General features: G+C 34.9%; 2 protein-coding genes across 3 annotated transcripts; both read right to left on the reverse strand.

Annotated features, from left to right (window-relative positions):
• LOC100259359 (cytochrome P450 CYP736A12) lies at positions 1-2,615 on the reverse strand. The gene is made up of 2 exons (XM_002275790.4): positions 1,868-2,615; positions 1-963 (listed from the first exon to the last, which is right to left on the reverse strand). The coding sequence occupies exons 1-2, from the start codon at positions 2,552-2,554 to the stop codon at positions 130-132; spliced, it is 1,521 nt and encodes a 506-aa protein (XP_002275826.1). The 5' UTR covers positions 2,555-2,615; the 3' UTR covers positions 1-129.
• A 4,522-nt stretch (positions 2,616-7,137) lies between these two features.
• LOC109124289 (retrovirus-related Pol polyprotein from transposon RE2) lies at positions 7,138-16,186 on the reverse strand. 2 transcript variants are annotated; one of them, XR_002032255.2, is made up of 2 exons: positions 7,846-9,058; positions 7,138-7,724 (listed from the first exon to the last, which is right to left on the reverse strand). XR_002032255.2 is itself a non-coding variant. In XM_019226351.2 (2 exons), the coding sequence occupies exons 1-2, from the start codon at positions 15,865-15,867 to the stop codon at positions 7,235-7,237; spliced, it is 621 nt and encodes a 206-aa protein (XP_019081896.1). In that variant the 5' UTR covers positions 15,868-16,186; the 3' UTR covers positions 7,138-7,234. The 2 variants fall into 2 exon arrangements, 1 of the variants encoding a protein (XP_019081896.1); XM_019226351.2 differs by lacking the exon at positions 7,846-9,058 and adding an exon at positions 15,737-16,186.
• Positions 16,187-18,129: the final 1,943 nt, after the last annotated feature.

Consider the following 18,129-nt stretch of genomic DNA (forward strand, 5'->3'; position numbering starts at 1 on the left):
TTATAACAATTATTTGAGCTATAATAAACTTAACGAGCAATATATTACTGAAATATCTCAATAGAAAACATATATAATAATACAATCTTAAAAACAAAATCAATTGAAATGTTCAATAAGACACTCTCATTAAACTTTGGGAAGAAGTCGATAAGTAGGAAGAGCATGTAAGTGAGTGGCCCTTGGCAATGCCAAACCAAATTCCTCGCTCATATCCAACTCACTAGGTAACATGCCATTAGGTAGTTTCCAATCAAAACAATGTACTAATTGAGCTAACACAAGCCGAACGTTTATTAGACCTAATTGCATTCCAGGACATTTTCGACGACCTGATCCAAATGGAATGAACTGAAAATCCTTCCCTTGAAAATCTATATTGCTACCAATGAACCTCTCAGGAAAAAAGTCTTCAACATTATTGGACCATATATTAGGATCTCTTCCAATTGCCCATGCATTGATGATAATTCGTGACTTCTTAGGTATGTAATATCCATTTAGAGTAATATCCTCGATGGACTCATGTGGGAGAAGCAATGGTCCAGCAGGATGTAGTCTTAAACCCTCTTTCAATACCATGTCTAAATAAACTAGATTTGCCAAATCAACCTCTTCTACCATTCGTTCCATTCCAATCACATTCTCTAATTCTTCTTGAAGTTGCCTCATAACTCTTGGATGTCTAAACAATTCAGAAAGTAACCATTCAATGGTGGTAGCTGAAGTGTCAATTGCACCAATAATTATGTCCCATACAATTCCTTTAATATTTTCTTGTTCAATTAAATATGATGGCTCTTGATGAAAGTTTTTCATCTCGTTCATCAGTGATAGCATCACATCAACAAAATCTTTATGGTTTCCTTGATTTTCGCTAGCATCTTGTTTATGCTCATCAATGACCTTTTCTAAAATATGGTCAACAGCTCCACTAATTGCCTTCATACGCCTTTTCAAACCCTAAAAATGAGAAATTTAAAATTTGTGAGTTACTTTTCAAATTATGAGTAACCTAAAAGTATTGGTTTGTATTCTAATGGATCCTTAGCTCAATAAATTTAGCATGACTAAAATATCATATGATAATTCAAAAATATTATATAAGCTTTTTTGTATTTATAGGCTGCCATACAATTTTATTTTTTTTATAATGCTACTCAAAGAAAATATTGCATTAAAAAAATGAAAATAAATCTTGTATCTCCTTGTGAGCCAATATGATTCACCAAAAGGCAGCCTATAATTTGTTGGAATCATTTTTAAAATAGTTATTAAAAAAAATAGTTTGAAAATAAAATTTTGTTTGAGAAGACTAGTATAAAAAAAAATAGTTTTAATTTCTTGGCTTATTATTTATAAAATAAAAATAAAAATAAAAATTAACTTGTAGACAATAAAATAAAAAAGTTTCCAAAGTATTTCTCATATTTTTAATTATTACCTAAAACATCCTAAAAAGTAATGGAAAACATCACGATTTCTAGAAAATTGTTTTCTGTCAAGCTTATTTTTTGTTACAAAAAAAAAAAAAAATTTAATTTCAAGAATGTTTCTAAGTAGGGCCTTCGTAATTCAGATTTTCTTAAACTATATTTTTTTTTTCCATAGTCCCCGGTAATGAATGGATCGAGAACCCTAAAACTAATTGTCTGGTATTTCTGTTTTTAATTTAAATGTTTTTAGAAGAATTATATGTTCATAATTCAGAAAACACTAAAAGCCATTTTGGAATCATACAAATAATTTTTAAAAATGTTTTCTAAATCTCATCAAACACCTAATTTTTCTTTTTTTAAAAATATTTTTTAAACAAAACGCTTCTTAGAATATCCGTGAAACTGTAAATAGAAAGGGTGAGAACTACCTGAAGATCGAGGGCCCCCAGAAAAGGCACATAATCTGCTATATTGAAAGCTCCTACCAAGATCAATGTTTCTTGCACAAGCGCCTTCAAGTCAGCCCTCTGATAATCCTTACAGCGCCCAAATAGCATTCTATGCGTCATGTCTTCAATTAGTTCACCTACCTTTTTACTAATATTCACCACTTCCCGAGCCGCTGCCATTTGTTTCAGTGACTGCACCAACACCCCCAGCTCCTCCTTCCTCATTGCCGCAAAAGAATCAATTTTCACCTTGGTAAGAAGCTCCAACGTACAGAGTTTCCGGGCATTCCGCCAATATGGACCATACTCAGTAAAAGCCATGCCCTTCCTCCCATAGCACAAGTACTCTGAGGCTTGGATTTTGGGCCTGCTAGCGAACACTGCATCGTGGGTCTTGAGGAATAGCTCGGCAGCCTCCGGCGATGAGACTACGATAGTTGGGACATACCCAAGGCGCATGGACATGATGGGACCATACTTTCTGGCTAGGCGACTGAGGTTGCGGTGGGGAAGGTTGCCCAACATGTGGAGGTTACCAAAAATTGGTAATGCCCAAGGACCCGGTGGGAGTTTCGGGCCATTAACTGAGGCGGTACGGCGGCGATGGATGAAGGAATACAAGGCTCCAAGGAGGACTAAGAGAGCTGCAGTTGCGAAAGCAGACATTCTTGGTTGTGAGACGATGTGAGTTTGGAGATGAGAAAGTTCGTCAAGTGAATTTGCAATATATGTAGACTGTTGTCAATGAGCGATGGGCTATTATTGGGCTTGGCCTTCTAGGGTAAAAAGAATGAATCCAAATCAACCATCAAAACTACGATTTTTTTTATCATTGTACGGTGAATTTAAAATTAATTTTTAAAAATACAGTACATTAAAAAATATTTTTAAATCTACGGCAATTTTTGCCACTTTGAAAGGTATCTCTTAAGAAGACATCTTTAATCATTTTTATATCAATGATACACGTTCTAAAAAATTAAATTTACATTAAAAGTATCTTTTCAAAACACATATTCCACAATTTTTATATCAATAACACACGTTAAAAAATTTTGAATTTACATTAAAAGTGTCTTTCCAAGAGATATATTTTACAATTCTATAAAATTGAATTTATATTAAAAGTGTTTTTTAAAGAAACACTTTTTATAATTTTCATATTAATTGTATAGTGAAAAAATTGAATTTATACTAAAAATATACACTTTGTACATTTTTAGAAAATTAAATTTATATTAAAAATGTCTTTTAAAAAGACACTTTCAACAATTCTTGTATCAGTCATATATTGAAATAACTGAATTTATACTAAAAGTATCTTTTTAAAAGACACATTCTATAATTTCATAAAATTAAATTTATATTGAAAGATTTTCCTTCAAGAGACACTTTTAAAATAAATTTAATTTTTTGGAATTATAGAGACGCCTTCAAATTCAATTTTTTTTTTCCACGGTGTGACTAAAATGAAAATTATGGAAGATATTTCTTCAAAAAACACCTTTAATATAAATTTGATTTTATGGTATTGTGGAAATGATATTTGTTTAATATAAATTCAATTTTTTTTAATGTGTATGATTAATAAAAAAATTATGAAAAAGTGTGTTTTAAATAGACATCTTTAATATAAATTTAATTTTATAAAATTATAAAAGGTGTCTATTAAGACACCTTTAATATAAATTCAAATTTTTTTATACGTGTCATTGACATAAAAAATATGGAAGATATCTCTTTAAAAAGGTGGCAAAAAGTGACGTTGATTTCTAATTATCTATTTTAAGAATTTTTTTTTTCAAATTACTATTTTTTAAGAATTTTTTTTTAAAACAACGTGAAAAAAAAGCCTTCATTACTACTCAATCAGTTAGGTGAAGGTCTTTTCATGAGACCAAAAAAGCAAAGGCAGGGAAGCGAAGCAATAAAGGTAAAGGCAACTGCATGTGACGTGGCCTCAGTAAGGGGGTACATGATTAATATGCGATAGTGACAGCTCCTGCATGCCAAGGCATATCTCGTCGGTGCTTTGCCATAACACGCTTTCGAAAATAGAAAAAATAAAAAATTAAATTAAAATTTAAAAATAATTCAAATTAGTGTTAATCCAATATTTTCAAAATTAAATTTAATATTAAATAAAAAAAATTATAGATTCACGATTTATTAATCGGATTAGTATTGAAATAGTAATATTATAAATATACAATTTATATTTTATTAAAATTTGAAATATTTATAATATTATTTATTCATTTTTATATTAATATATCAATATTTTAAATTTTATTAAACAAAATATATACAATATTTACATATGAAGATATATTGAAAATGAAAAAAAAAATTGTATCATGTAACTAGGTATATATTATTTTTTTAAATGAGCTATGTAATTTATTCCCTATTAACTAGAACACAAACAAAGTAGTAGTAGAGTGGAGCAATAACCCTCTTATAAACTTGTTATCGTTGATTTAGTCCCTCAACATTAAAATTGATTTTACCTTTAAATCCATTTATATTGATTCCACATCAGAAATGAGAAAATATATGAAGACCTTTATAATTCTCTTCCCATTCACTAAAGGTTGAGTGGTTGTTGGACCACCATAAATTGTCGGATCATTGTTTCATCGGGCCAAGAAGGAAATCCATTTATATTGATTCCACATTGAAAATGAGAGAATATATGAAGACCTTTATAATTCTCTTCCCATTCACTAAAGGTTGAGTGGTAATTGGACCACCATAAATTGTCGGATGATTGTTTCATCGGGCCAAGAAGGAAATCCCTTTATATTAATTCCACATTGAAAATGAGAAAATATATGAAAACCTTTATAATTCTCTTCCCATTCACTAAAGGTTGAGTGGTCGTTTTCGAATGATTGTTTCATTGGACCAAGAAAGTTGAGTGTAAAATCGTCCTCTCTTCCCATTCACTAAAGATTGAGTGGTCGTTGGACCACCATAAATCGTTGGATGATTGTTTCATTGAGCCAAGAAGGTTGAGTGTAGAATTTAAGTGATTCAAGGTCGACTAATCGATTCAATTTTTAAAACAATGCTCAAACTAAAGGTAGTAATGGTAAAAGATATACAATATCATTAAAATATAATATTTTAGTATTGTATTTGACATTAAAATCTTAATTTTTTTAATTTAAAAAAAATGATATTTATAGAATTTATATTACCTTTTTAAATTGAACTAGGATTAAGAAATTATTAGTTTAAGATATTTCCATTGGGTTCTTTAGATATATGGTTTTATATCTCATATATAGAGAAGAAAAAAAAGAGGTAAAAGGTGCATTGGGTTTTTAGAAAGAAAGGTTAAGAGTTTGAAATACGTATTCTTAAAATTTATTACTAAATTTAATTTTTTATTATTATAAACGTAAATGATTACACACAATTATATAAATAATTTATCTTCTCTATTTTATTTTATTTTTCCTATTAAATTTGGATGTTGCAATTTTTCTCAACATCCCATGAATCTTGTTCTATTCAAAGATGTTATATAAAGAAAGAAATATAATAAAGTTATTTATAATTTTTAAATTCTTTGTTTTAATTCAATATATTAAATTCCATTTTTAAAAAATCAATAGAAACAACTCTAAAACTTTTATAATTTTTAGATTTTTAATTTTTCAATAATCAATTTCATTGATTATGATCCCTCTTTAGTCCTACCGCAAATTATTAAAATTATAAAATGTAAGAACTAAAATTCATCTCTCCTACTTTTTCCTATTTTCTTGACAACCAAATAAATCTAAATTTATAAACTTCCTTCAATTTTCAATATTAGTGTTTTATTAAAATGCGATTATATTCTTTTCTCTTTTCTCTTTTCGTTTTGTTTTTTCTTACACCCATAAATATGTAATATATATATTTTTTAAACATCTCCCAAAAATTATAAATAAATAGAAGATATTTTATTAAACTCTTGCTAAACTCCAAAGAAGTCAAATTCAATGTCATATACATGTGAGTTGTGATAAGAAAAAACAGTACCGATGCTGGTTGAATAATTGAGTTCCATCAATTCTCAAGATTTTGATACAAAAGCAATTGTTGTATGATACATGTTTTTAGTCTGGTTGAATAATTGTTGTATGGTCCTGACGAGATAAGATCGGAATAAGAGTACGACAGTTTTAACTTTTAACAAAAAAAAGTTCTAAATTACCATAGTAAAAATAAAATAACATTCCAAATCTATGTAATTTTTGCCAAGTAGGAAAAATGAATTTTTTTTTTTTTATAAAAAAATCATCTCTTCAAAAACAGATTTATGACTTTTTAAAGAAATTATAAAAAAAAATCGTATTTTTAAGACACGATTTCCAAAATTCTATTTTTGAGAAATCTTCTATTAAATATAAGATTTTAGCCAAAAACAATTCTGGTGATAACTCGTCTCTTCAAGAGACGATTTTTCACTTTTTATTTTATTTTATTATTTTATTTTTTAAAATATTCTCTTAAAAAAATTTAAGAAATGAGAAATAATATACTAAAAAATATACTAATTTTAATATAAGATAAATAATATTTATCTATTATTTTTTTCTTTCACTTTGGAATTAAAAAAAAAGCTATTATCAATTTTATAAGAAAACTGAGTTAAAAAAGATTGTTATTAATTTATTAAAAAAGAAAGAAAAAAATGTGAGAAATTGGCTCTTCAAAAGACCAATTTTCACCAAAAAAAAAAAAAAAAAACCTTCAAAAATCTATTTTTCCATTCCTTATTATACTTCTACAATAATACAATTATTATAAATATATATTATAAAATTAATTAATTTTATTTATTAAATTTAATATATAAATTTAATTTAGTAAATATATAAATAATATATATTAAATTTAGTAAATAAAATTAAATAATTTTATAATAATTGTATTATTGTATAAGTATACTAGAGAATGGAAAAATGGATTTTTGAAGTTTAAAAAAAAAAATAGAATTTTAGAAATCGTGTCTTGGAAAGATGATTTTTTTTTTAGAAAAAAAAAATCATAAATAGTCATTTGAAGAGACGATTTTTTTTTTTTTTTTAATTTCATTTGACAAAAACTATGATAAATTTAGAATTATTTTTTCTATTATGGTAATTTAGGAATTATTTTTTAAAACTATCGTATTCTTATAAAAAATTTGATCAAGTCCTCCTTAGAAATGGTATACTAAAATACTAGAGAGAATCACACATCCATGGGCCAAATTGGGTCCTCTCCATTGCAAAAACAATTCACAGTTCCTCCATTCCTTGACAAACTATGGCTTCCTAGTTTTTTTTCTTATACATGGATGTTATGTTATTGAAAAGAACAGTAAATAATATCTGAAGCTGCAGTGACCAGTGCCTGATATTCTGCTTCCGTAGAGGAGCGAGCCACGACCTTTTGCTTCATAGTGCGCCAACTGATAGGATTATTGCCCATAAAAATCATATAAGCCGTGGTAGACTTTCGATCATCAAGATCACCACCCCAGTCAGCATCGGAGAAGCCCTTAAGCATTGAGTTTGATTGATGACGCAATAAGAGACTGAAGTGAATGGTCTGTTTGACATAGCACAAGAGCCATTTAACATGTTGCCAGTGCGTGACCGTCGATTTGTGCATGAACTGAGCAAGACGATTGACTGCGAAATCGAGGTATGGGCGAGTGAGCAAGAGGTATTGGAGAGAGCCAATGGTGCGTCTGTATTCAATAGCATCACAGCTAGTTGAACCATCATCAAGCATGAGATTAGCAGACACATACATGGGTGTTTGAACTTCCTTAGCACCAACCATCTTCAACCTGGTAAGGAGATCATGAACGTAACGATTATGAGAAAGAAACAAACCTTGCTGGACTGGAATAACTTCCACCCCGAGAAAATAATGCAGATCATTGAATTCCTTTAAGGAAAATCTTTCACCTAAGGACTTGATAACATGTTGTAAAAACTGACTGTTATTGCCGGTGAGGATTAAATCATCGTATACCAACACATATAGTAGAATTCCATCTCGATTGAAGATGAATAAGGAGCTATCAGACTTCGAATTAAAGAACCCCAACTCAAGAAGGCCTGAGCGCAATTCGTTGTACCAGGCTCTGGGTGCCTGCTTAAGACCATAAATGGATTTCTGAAGAGAATAAACATGACGAGGATGGGATTGATCAATGAAGCCTGCAGGTTGCTGCATAAACACTTGCTCAGTTAACTGACCATGAAGAAACGCGTTATTGAAGTAGATTTGCTTGAGAGGTTAATTGTTTGGCAAGGCCAGCGAGAGGATAAGCCGAATGGTGGTGGGTTTTATAATGGGACTGAAGGTCTCAGTATAATCGCCACCCAGGTGCTGATTGAACCCTTTAGTGACAAGACGTGCCTTAAACCGATCTATTGTACCATCTAGATGATGCTTAATTCGAAACATCCATTTACAACCAATTAAATTGGAAACAGAGGACCTAGGAACCAGGTTCCAAGTGCCATGTCAAACTAAGGCAGTAAATTCATCTTCCATGGCCTTAAGCCACTGGGGGTCCTTGAGGGCCTGAGAGACACAGGTTGGTTCCAATGGTGGTGCAAGAGGGTGCTTGGTAATAACTGAGAGCTGCTTAGGACATAAAATATTATTCTAAGCCTGAGTGACCATGGGATGAATGCGGGTAAGAGGTGCGGGTGCTATAGGAAGAGACGACTCGGAGAATGATGGATTACTAGTAGGAGAAGAGGAAGTCATACCTAGTGTAGGAGATGAAGTCAAGGTTTCCATAGCATCAGGCGCTATAGGTGTGACAGAAATATCATCTGATGGAACCATGCAAACCGGATGAACGGGAGAAGGAGATGAATGAGCAGGACAAGGTGTAGTAGCAACCGTAGGAGCAGAAGTAGTTGCCTTTGTGAGAGGAAAAATGTTTTCATCAAAAGTGACATGACGAGAGAGATAAAGTTTACCCGTGTGAATGTCCAAACATTGAAAAACATGTTGAGTCAGGGAATAACCGAGAAAAACACAAGTGTTGACCCCCATTTGGGGTTCACTTTCTGCAGCTAACTTTGGACAGGTGTCACAATCTCAAGGAACCACGTGTCACCTCTTAATTGGCTTTCAGTGAATAGGTAGTGGAGTTGAAGGAGCCAATGAATGGTTGACACCTGGGGAAGGATCTTCAGAGAGGGGTGCGTTTCTGTTGAGGAGCAGCAGGCCAGCTGCAGGAGGAGCGTTTTTGGCTGCAGGGTGGTGGTGCTTTTCAGGGAGGCTTTTTCAGAAAGGTTAGGAGATTTTTTGGGGGGGAGCTTCAGGGGGATTTCTGGAGCTAGAGGAGGGACTTTTTCTGGCGGGGGCTACTAGTTGAGGAGAGGAGAAACACAGCAGTCTCCTTGCTCATTTCAGCTGGAGGGAAGCCTTTCAGGTGCGTTTTCTGGACCATATACTTGTTGCAGTAGATTTCCTTGATATTGTTGTGATTGTGTTATAAATAATTTGTGCCTTGTTCTTCATGAAAAACTGATTTAAGAGTGATCTGATTCCTTTTTATCTCTCCATTGGGTGTCTGAGTCATGTATTTGGGTCCTATTTCCACTGATTTTCCCACCAATACATGAGCCTATTGACTCCAATATGAAATAGAGCTCGGGTCGGTGTTTTCTTTGGTTCAGTTGATACTCTGTTTTTGTGCTTGCATCCTTGCTGTTCATGCTCTGTTCTCGATGGCCATTCATAACCCTCCAAGGAGAAGAGTTTTTGGCTAGCATTGCTTTGATTTCTTTATGGGCACAGCTTCTGAGTTTGGGTAGCAGTTTGTTTCGTTTGTTCGTGACATTGCTGGGTTATTTTGCTCAAAAAGATTGGTGACGGCCATATCAGGGCATTAGTGTTATCTTTTGACTGTTGGTGGTTCAGGGTACATATTTGGGTCTTAGCAAGGGGCAATGTTGCCTACCCATCAGATATGAGATACTGTCACTTCGAGAACAGGGTTTGGACGTTCAGCTGAGAGTGTTAACAGAGAAGAAGAGGCCTCCTGAGAGTGAGGGGCTTGAGGGAGAGGATAACGGCTCTCACTCTTCATTAGGTGATTCAGTGCTGGACACTGTGGGTACAGAGATTGAAAAGACAGAGAATGAAACTCCAAAGGAGAAAGCTGGAGCTTCGGAGGACCCTGAGTCCAAGAAAGTGGAAATGAATGATTGGCTCTTTGGGTTTACGCAACTGTTCAGAACCCATGTTGGTATTGATCCAGATGCTCACTTTGACCTACATGAGCTTGGGATGGAGCTCTGTTCTGAAGCTCTTGAGGATACAGTGACAAGTGAAGAGGCTCAAAGCCTGTTTGACAAGGCTGCTCCAAAATTCCAGGAGGTAGTTGCATTGGCTTTCTTCAATTGGGGGAATGTTCATATGTGTGCAGCAAGGAAACGCATTCCTTTGGATGAATCTGCTGCAAAAGATGTGATGGCAACCCAACTTCAAGTGGCTTATGACTGGGTCAGAGAAAAATGTTCTTTTGCCAAAGAGTAGTATGAGGAGGCCTTTTTTGTTCAATCCTGACTTTTATGAGGGGTTGCTGACCTTGGGGCAACAACAATTTGAAATGGCAAAACTTCATTGGTCATTTGCTTTGGCTAGGAAATTAGACCTCTCAGGCTGGGATGCTACAGAAACGATTAAGCTTTTTGATAGTGCTGAGGAGAAGATGAAAGCTGAGACTGAGGTACAAAGTCCATCTTTCCAAGGGTACAGTTTTGCAGAAGAGGGGAAAGTACTTGAAGATGGGGTATTCAAATGGTCACTAATTGAATTGAAAACTAGGCTAAATACTTTCATGAAGCTAGTTGCTTCAGAGGGGTAGTATGTGCAGTCTATTGAGATAATTGGAAGAAGAGGTCCCGCTCCAGGATTTGGACTTGGTTGGGGTGCCCATGGTGGAAGACGTGGGAGATTCTTAGCTAAAGAACCTGATGAATTTGTGAGATTGTTACAGCCATGAGTAGATGACGTCTTCCTCATCCTTGCATGGCTATATATGGCCTTCACAAAACCCATACACGTCACCATGCCTCATATCATTTTTTTCATTCCATCACTTAATACCCACTCACCCGTTTCTCTCACTACCACTACCCTTCATTGCTCGTCCCCACCAATGGCAACCCCTACTCTTCTCGCTCATATATTACACCCACTGCCAGTAGCTCGCTTCATCACCATACCTACTCTTTCCATTCTTCCTAAATCTATTAAACCCTCTCATCTCACCACCCTCCATCATCCGTTCCATCAATAACCCCCTGAAGACCAAGAATACTTTGCAACCTTTGCGCTTGAGACAGATATTTAATGGTGTCTTCCTGAAGGTGAACAAGGTAACAACGAATATGCTGCACAAGGTGGAGCCTCAGGTGACACGCGGGTATCCCAATTTAAAGTGTCAAGGAATTGATTTGCAAGACGGGGTGCCTTCCCGTTACAGCGAAACGCTTGGCTTGCGTCATCGGCACCACGACACAATCATAAGGCATAAGTACTGTTTGCATTGGAGCGAGTATACCCTCCATAATTGGTACTCTTGGAAGTACGTCGACAGGATGAAGCTGATATACTATCTGTTTTATTTGATAATGGATGAAATCATGGTGACTTTGTGGTCTACATCATCAAGAAGTTCTCTCAAGAGATATAGCCGTCATGAAACAGTCTACCAGATATGAATGGGAATGGCTCTCTTCATCACTCTCAAACTGCAGAAGGTGTCAGAAATGGTAATTCCAGGCAAGGACAACATCTCAAAGTTGAGGGAAGCTCTAAATTACTCATTGGATTTCATCAGCAGCCGCATCAAGGCCACAGGGTGTTGACGATTCATACATGGCCTCCCTGTAAGGCTTGAAAACGTTTGGTGCACTCTTTAGATCTATGCTCCTCAGAGATTATGTAGCCACGCAATCAAGCGAAGAGAGTTCTGAAATCTCTGGACCTGATTCTGAAGTTGTGGTTGATAAAAAAACAGAACCGGTAACCAAGGCTCAAAATCAGAAGTTAAAGTTCCCAGTGGTAGTAGATGGCAATGATGGTAAAAGTCCTGGGCTTCATGCAAGGGCCACTCTTATTACTCGTCTTGTAAATATCTAGCACTGGGGATTTTATCGAGTTACCTGATCATGGAGTTTCTTCTGGAAATATAGAGATGCTGTGGAGGGGAGAAGTGATCATGTCGCGGATGGGATAAAGGTTGATATATGGAGCCAAATATTGCCTTCACAGGGTCGTGAAACGCCCTTGGAATTATTACTTACAGGTGGGTCGCTGAGTGATTGTGCTGAACATAATGAGTGCAAGGCTGACATGAGATGCTAGATGGGATGGCGTCATGGAGATATGGAGGCTGATGCGGACCAGAGAGTTGAAAAAGCCTGCTGAATGCAGCTGGAGTACTGAGGGCTGCCAGTAAAACTATACCGAGGGGTGTAGGACTGGATACTGCTTTGAGTCTAAGGACTTCTGCAGAGGAAAGAATTAAAGCAGTGACAAGAGATTTAATATCTAAAACAGGAGGTTTTACTAATTTGGTTAATGATCCAGAAGTTGGTTTTCTCCTACAGTGTGTTTCATTAGCTTTGGTTCGAGGTGATCCAGTTTCTTGTCGAGCCTCTCTTCTCACATGCCTTGCTTCAGCATTGTTGACTGAAACCTTTCCCTTACAAAAGTCCTATACAAAAATTCTCAATCACCCACATGATAATTTGGCGCGGAAATGGCAGTTATGGCAGTGTACCCAGATGGTTTCACTACTCTCAAGCATAATGCTCTGAGATGTGAATTAAATGAAGAATCAACTCCAAGTCCGTGTTTTCGCTGAGAAAGCAGCATCTTCTCCTCCCATCCAAGCAGTGTTTTCTCCTCTCATGAGTTGAACTGTATGTTTAGGCTCTAAGAAAAATGGGATCCAGTCTTGCTATATTTGAATTTGGATTTTAGAATATGTGGACCAGTGAACAGTGGCCTGGACAAGTTAGCTATGGTGAAGGAACACAGTGATCCTGCAGAAGTAGATTCATATGACAGGGGTGATGCAGATTGAGATGGTCAATATTCAAGTGGGAGGAAATTGAGGTTTGAAAATAAGGAAATGCATGTTAAAGCAAGAGAAAGGAAAACATTAGGGAGTAGCATGGAACCTTTTAGGCATGGATTTGGGCACTATGGTTGGATACCTTCAGATGTCGCTTTAGTCAGTTCTGTGCTTAGCAAAGTGGCTTCAACAAGCTCATGGAATGCTGCCAACACCTTCTTTGCCCCTAATCTCCGTGGTTGTCATTCCTCACCTCCTTCCACTTATGCATGGACTTGATGGCCACCTTAGCATGGCCACCTTCTGAGCCACGTGCCATCCTCCAAAATTCTTTCCCTTTGATTTCAAAAAATAAATTCCTAACCCGTTTTCAAATAATTTTCCAACTTTTGGTTTTTAAATGACTCCAAGTCATCAAATTTTCCTTCCCTAGAATTTTTAGATACCAACATCCCATTTTCAATAGAATGTGGTCGCCATCTTCCTTCCGGCAAGCCACTTTCGAATTTTCTTTGATTTTCTAAAATGTTTTAAAATAAGCAAGAATCAAATTTCATAATTCCGAATAATGGAATGTATGAAATTAATTCATGCAAAAATAAACGGGCTTTGGTGGGGGGCCCAACATCATCGGATATTTCTTTAAAAATAAATTTGATTGAATTGTGACATCATATGATTATTATTTTGTTTAGTGACATGTGAGCTATGTTTATACTCTTTATTGTACACTGACCCTATTTTTGTGATAGCGCATTGATCGTTTGATGCCAAGGTACACCCTGCTCTCACTTTGGTCATTCATCATTGAGTGTTCTGATTCTCATACGTGCATAATCATTCTAGGTATTCATTGATTTACATATCTATTGTCATGTCAGCTTCATTTTATTAGTAGAGACCCGACTTTAGGGACTTAGAGGGGTGCTATGGTCTTTACCGTACCTTCCCGATAAGTAACCTGACCCTCGAACCCAATCCGGTTTTTCACAGACCACCTTTTCCAAAATAAGGAGTCACACTTAGGGTTTTTCTTTCTTATTTTGTTTACCCTTTAAAAAAAAAAAAAAATAAGTGGTGATTCCAAGTCATTTTTGAATAAATAAAATCATTTTAAAATAAAAATCGAGCTCGCCATCGAGTGGGAAACGCATGAGCCGAAATATGGGGTCCACAACAAGGTTGGGACTTGAGTTGAAATTTATTAGCACAATAAGGAACTAGCCAAGGGTAGCATTGACAGCCAAATGTGCGCAACTTATGATGGTCGGGAACCCGTCCAAATAACACTTCAAATGGACTTTGACGCAAGTGTAAAAGAGTAGGAAGACAATTAATAAGATAAACTGTCATGGCCAAAGCATATGTCCAATAAGTAGAAGGAGCTGAGGCATGATGTAAAAGGGTCATACCCATTTCGACGATATGTTGATGGCGACGTTCAATAGTGCCATTTTGTTGGGGAGTATGCGAGGTAGTGGTAAAATGACTAATGCCATGTGCAGCCAGAAGAGGTCTACGTTTGATAAATTCACCACCGTTGTCGAAATAAATTTTTTTAATTTTTTCTGAGAATTGATTTTCAACCATAACGGTAAATTGAACAAAAATAGAGGATACATCCGATTTATTACGCATATGATAGAACCGACAGTACTTAGTGAAATGATCAACAAGAAGTACATAATATTGGTAGCCATCAACAGAAGGAACCGGGGATAGTCCCTAAACATTGGCATATAAATATTCAAGAGGAGCATGGCTCGTAAGGGAAGCGACACTAAAAGGCAATTTATGCGACTTATTGCAATGACACGAAATACATGACAATAAGGACTTAAAGGAGGACATAGGTAAGTTATAACTACGAAGACGAGATAAAATTTTTGGAGCAGGGTGACACAATCGATGATGCCTACAATCAAACAAAGCACGGATTCCAACCAAGGTGACAACATGAGCTTAAAGTGAGGATAAACACCACCTTCACACCTACCGCGCATGAGCACTGCTCCCATTATCCGATCATTCACAAGGTAAAAATAGGGGTGAAATTCAACAATAACATTGTTATCATGAGTAAACTTATGAACGAAGATCAAAGTTTTGTGAATAAGAGGCACATGTTGGGTTTCTTTTAAAGTAAGAGAATGGGAAGATGAGGAAATAGTTGTGGAACCGATGTTAGCAGCTTGCAAACCTGTACCATTTCCAAGAACAACCTCATCTTGTCCATCATATTCAAAATGAATGAAGAGATTAGCCAAATCAAACGTAATATTATGAGAAGTAGCGGAATCAAGAAGCCATTTGCCATTTGATGGAGCCGAAGAAGTAGTGCAATTGGCAGGAGGTCGAGAGTGTAGTTTGGCACAATTCTTTGCAGTGTGACTGGGGTGATCATAGATTTGGCACACAACAGAGGACTTCTTTGAAGGAGTTTTGTTGGAGGAATTTTGTTTGGAATGGTTCTTGTTATTTTTGAACCGAGGATTCAATGACTTCTGTTGGGAGGAATTGGTAGTGACAACCAGGGTCGAAGAATTTCCATCCATGCGTTTGAGGTAGTGTTCATGACCAATTAACAAGTCATGCAACTTTGCAAAAGACAAGGCAGTTTCTCTCATGCGTATGGGAGCCACCATATCTTGAAACTCAGAACCAAGGCCATTAAGCGCATATAATGTCAAATCATCATCTGAAACGGGCGCATCAATCAATGAGAGTTCATCAACAATTACCTTAACTGCATGAAAGAACTCAGACACCGTGCGAGAACCCTGTTGAATAAGGGTGAGATCTTCCTGCAACTGCACAATTTGGGCCCGAGATTTGATAGCAAATAAGCGGGTGAGATGTTGCTAGACATCATGACTTGTAGTGGTCATAGCAATAAGGGGCATAATTGCTTCAGAAACGGAAGCAAATATAACATTCAACAATAACTAGTCCTATCGGTACTAGTGCGCATAGAGTGTGATAGCAAAGGCAGAGGCAGAAGAATCTGCAGCAAGTTTAGGAGGACACCTAAGGGTGCTGTCCAAATATTTTATCTAATCATATCCAATGAGGATGGTGAGAAAAGTTGCACACCAGGAAGGATAATTTGAGGATGTGAGTTTGTAGGGCAATTGATTGGAAGTGTTGATAGTAACGAGAGGAAGGGGAGACGCAGAGTTGGAGCCAGTGGGCTCTGGAGGAGGAGTAAAGTCAACACTTAACGACATGGAGTTGGAAGATGTTTCTGATATCGTGGGAGAAGAATACTCTTATACCATATAAGGATTACACAAGTAATTTGGTAAAAATCTTCAATAATGTTTTGCATTACAACATCTCTTTATCTAATACAAGATTACGGCTATTTAAAGAATATATAACCATAAATAGGGCTACAGCTATTTAAGGAATATATAACCAAAAAAACAAAGTTGATATATAAAGATATTGATAGAAAGAAAATCATAGATGAACGTGATTATGTGGATTCCAAATCACGGATGAGCGTGATTTATGTGGCCGGATTCCCTTAGATCGCTCACACCCCAATCATTTGGCGATATATATATATATATATATATATATATATATATATATATATATATACATAAGCTTGATGAGACTATAACAGTTGGAACACACTTCTTGATGGGCCATACTTCTTGGCTAAGCGACCAAGGCTGGGGTGAGGAAGGTTTCCGAACACGTGGATGCTAACAATAATGGTAAACCCTGGGGACTGGTTGGTAGTTTACAACTTTACGGTGGCAAAAAGAGTCATCTGTGGTCGTGGGAACTGAAAGCTCGGGAAAGAATTATCATGGCTGCACCAACCACAAAGTTTGAAAAAATATTGCCACCGGTTTCACATTATAGATTAAGACTATATACCACTGTTGCCTTTTTAAGCAGACAGCGAAAGGCCCCATCTTCGCAAAGTCATGACAAGTTGCTGTTGTGGGTCTCAATCCTATGATGTAATTACTTTGAATTATACATATTGCTTGAAGTCATACCAAGGCCATGTATTGTGCGGTGGAAATGCAAATTGGAATTTAGGGGCAGAATTATCATCCCTGCACCCATTAAAATAGTTTTTAGAAGTAACAAAACTATTTTGCAACTTAAAAGATACATTTGAAAAAATTTCTATTCATTAAAATAGTTTTTTGAATATTTATTTAGAAAAGATTTGAAATGTTTTCACATTATATTTTTGAAAACTTTTATATTCTACACAAATGTACGTTACAATACTTTCACTAAGAATGAGAATAATAAAGACTTTTCCTATTAAATTGTGGAAGAAATAATAAATTATTTCTTTTTTTAGAAAATAGAAAATAAACAAAAGTGATTATATATATATATATATGTGTGTATGTGTGTGTGTTAAAAAATGCTATCATTTTAATGGTTAGTCATAAACAATCCAAAAAAAAAGCAATTCATTATTTTCATTTTTAATTCATTATTATTATTTTTTTAAAGAATATTTTGTATGATTTAAAAGTATGTCTATATAATTAAGAAGAATCCATACATAGATATCCTAAGTATAAGATAAAACTTGATGAAAGAAATTAAAAAAATATATATATATATTTTTCTATTATTTTTTATGTTATTTCCATTCTACATATAAAAAATAAATTTTTATTTCAATTTTGTTTTCTACGTGCATAAAAACTAAAATTTTATGTTAAAAAATAATTATAAATATATATATATATATATATATATACTTAAAATTAATCTAAAAATAAATTATATTTTCAGAAGTGAATTTGACAATTTAATCATTTTCTAGTTATCACAACATTAATTAAATAATAATTCACAATATCAACTTTCAAACCTTAGGCAAGAGCAAAATGACATCATTTGTTGGAAAAAAAATGGAATTAACCCTAATCCATCAACTGATCTAGTGTGAGAAAAGCTATTACACAATTCAAAAAACATGCAGAGATAAACATAGAGAAAATTATTATTCACATTCAGAGAGACACCATTCTACCTTTGTCATAAAACTTGAAGAGAGAGGGAGCAATCAATGCATGCCTTCATCTTTTTCATTCTTATCATAGCTTGTCTCCCCATCTTCTTCCTAGTGATCCTTTGAGTGTTAATT

This window comes from Vitis vinifera, chromosome 17 (assembly GCF_030704535.1).
Source record: "Vitis vinifera cultivar Pinot Noir 40024 chromosome 17, ASM3070453v1".
Taxonomy (NCBI): Eukaryota; Viridiplantae; Streptophyta; class Magnoliopsida; order Vitales; family Vitaceae; genus Vitis; species Vitis vinifera.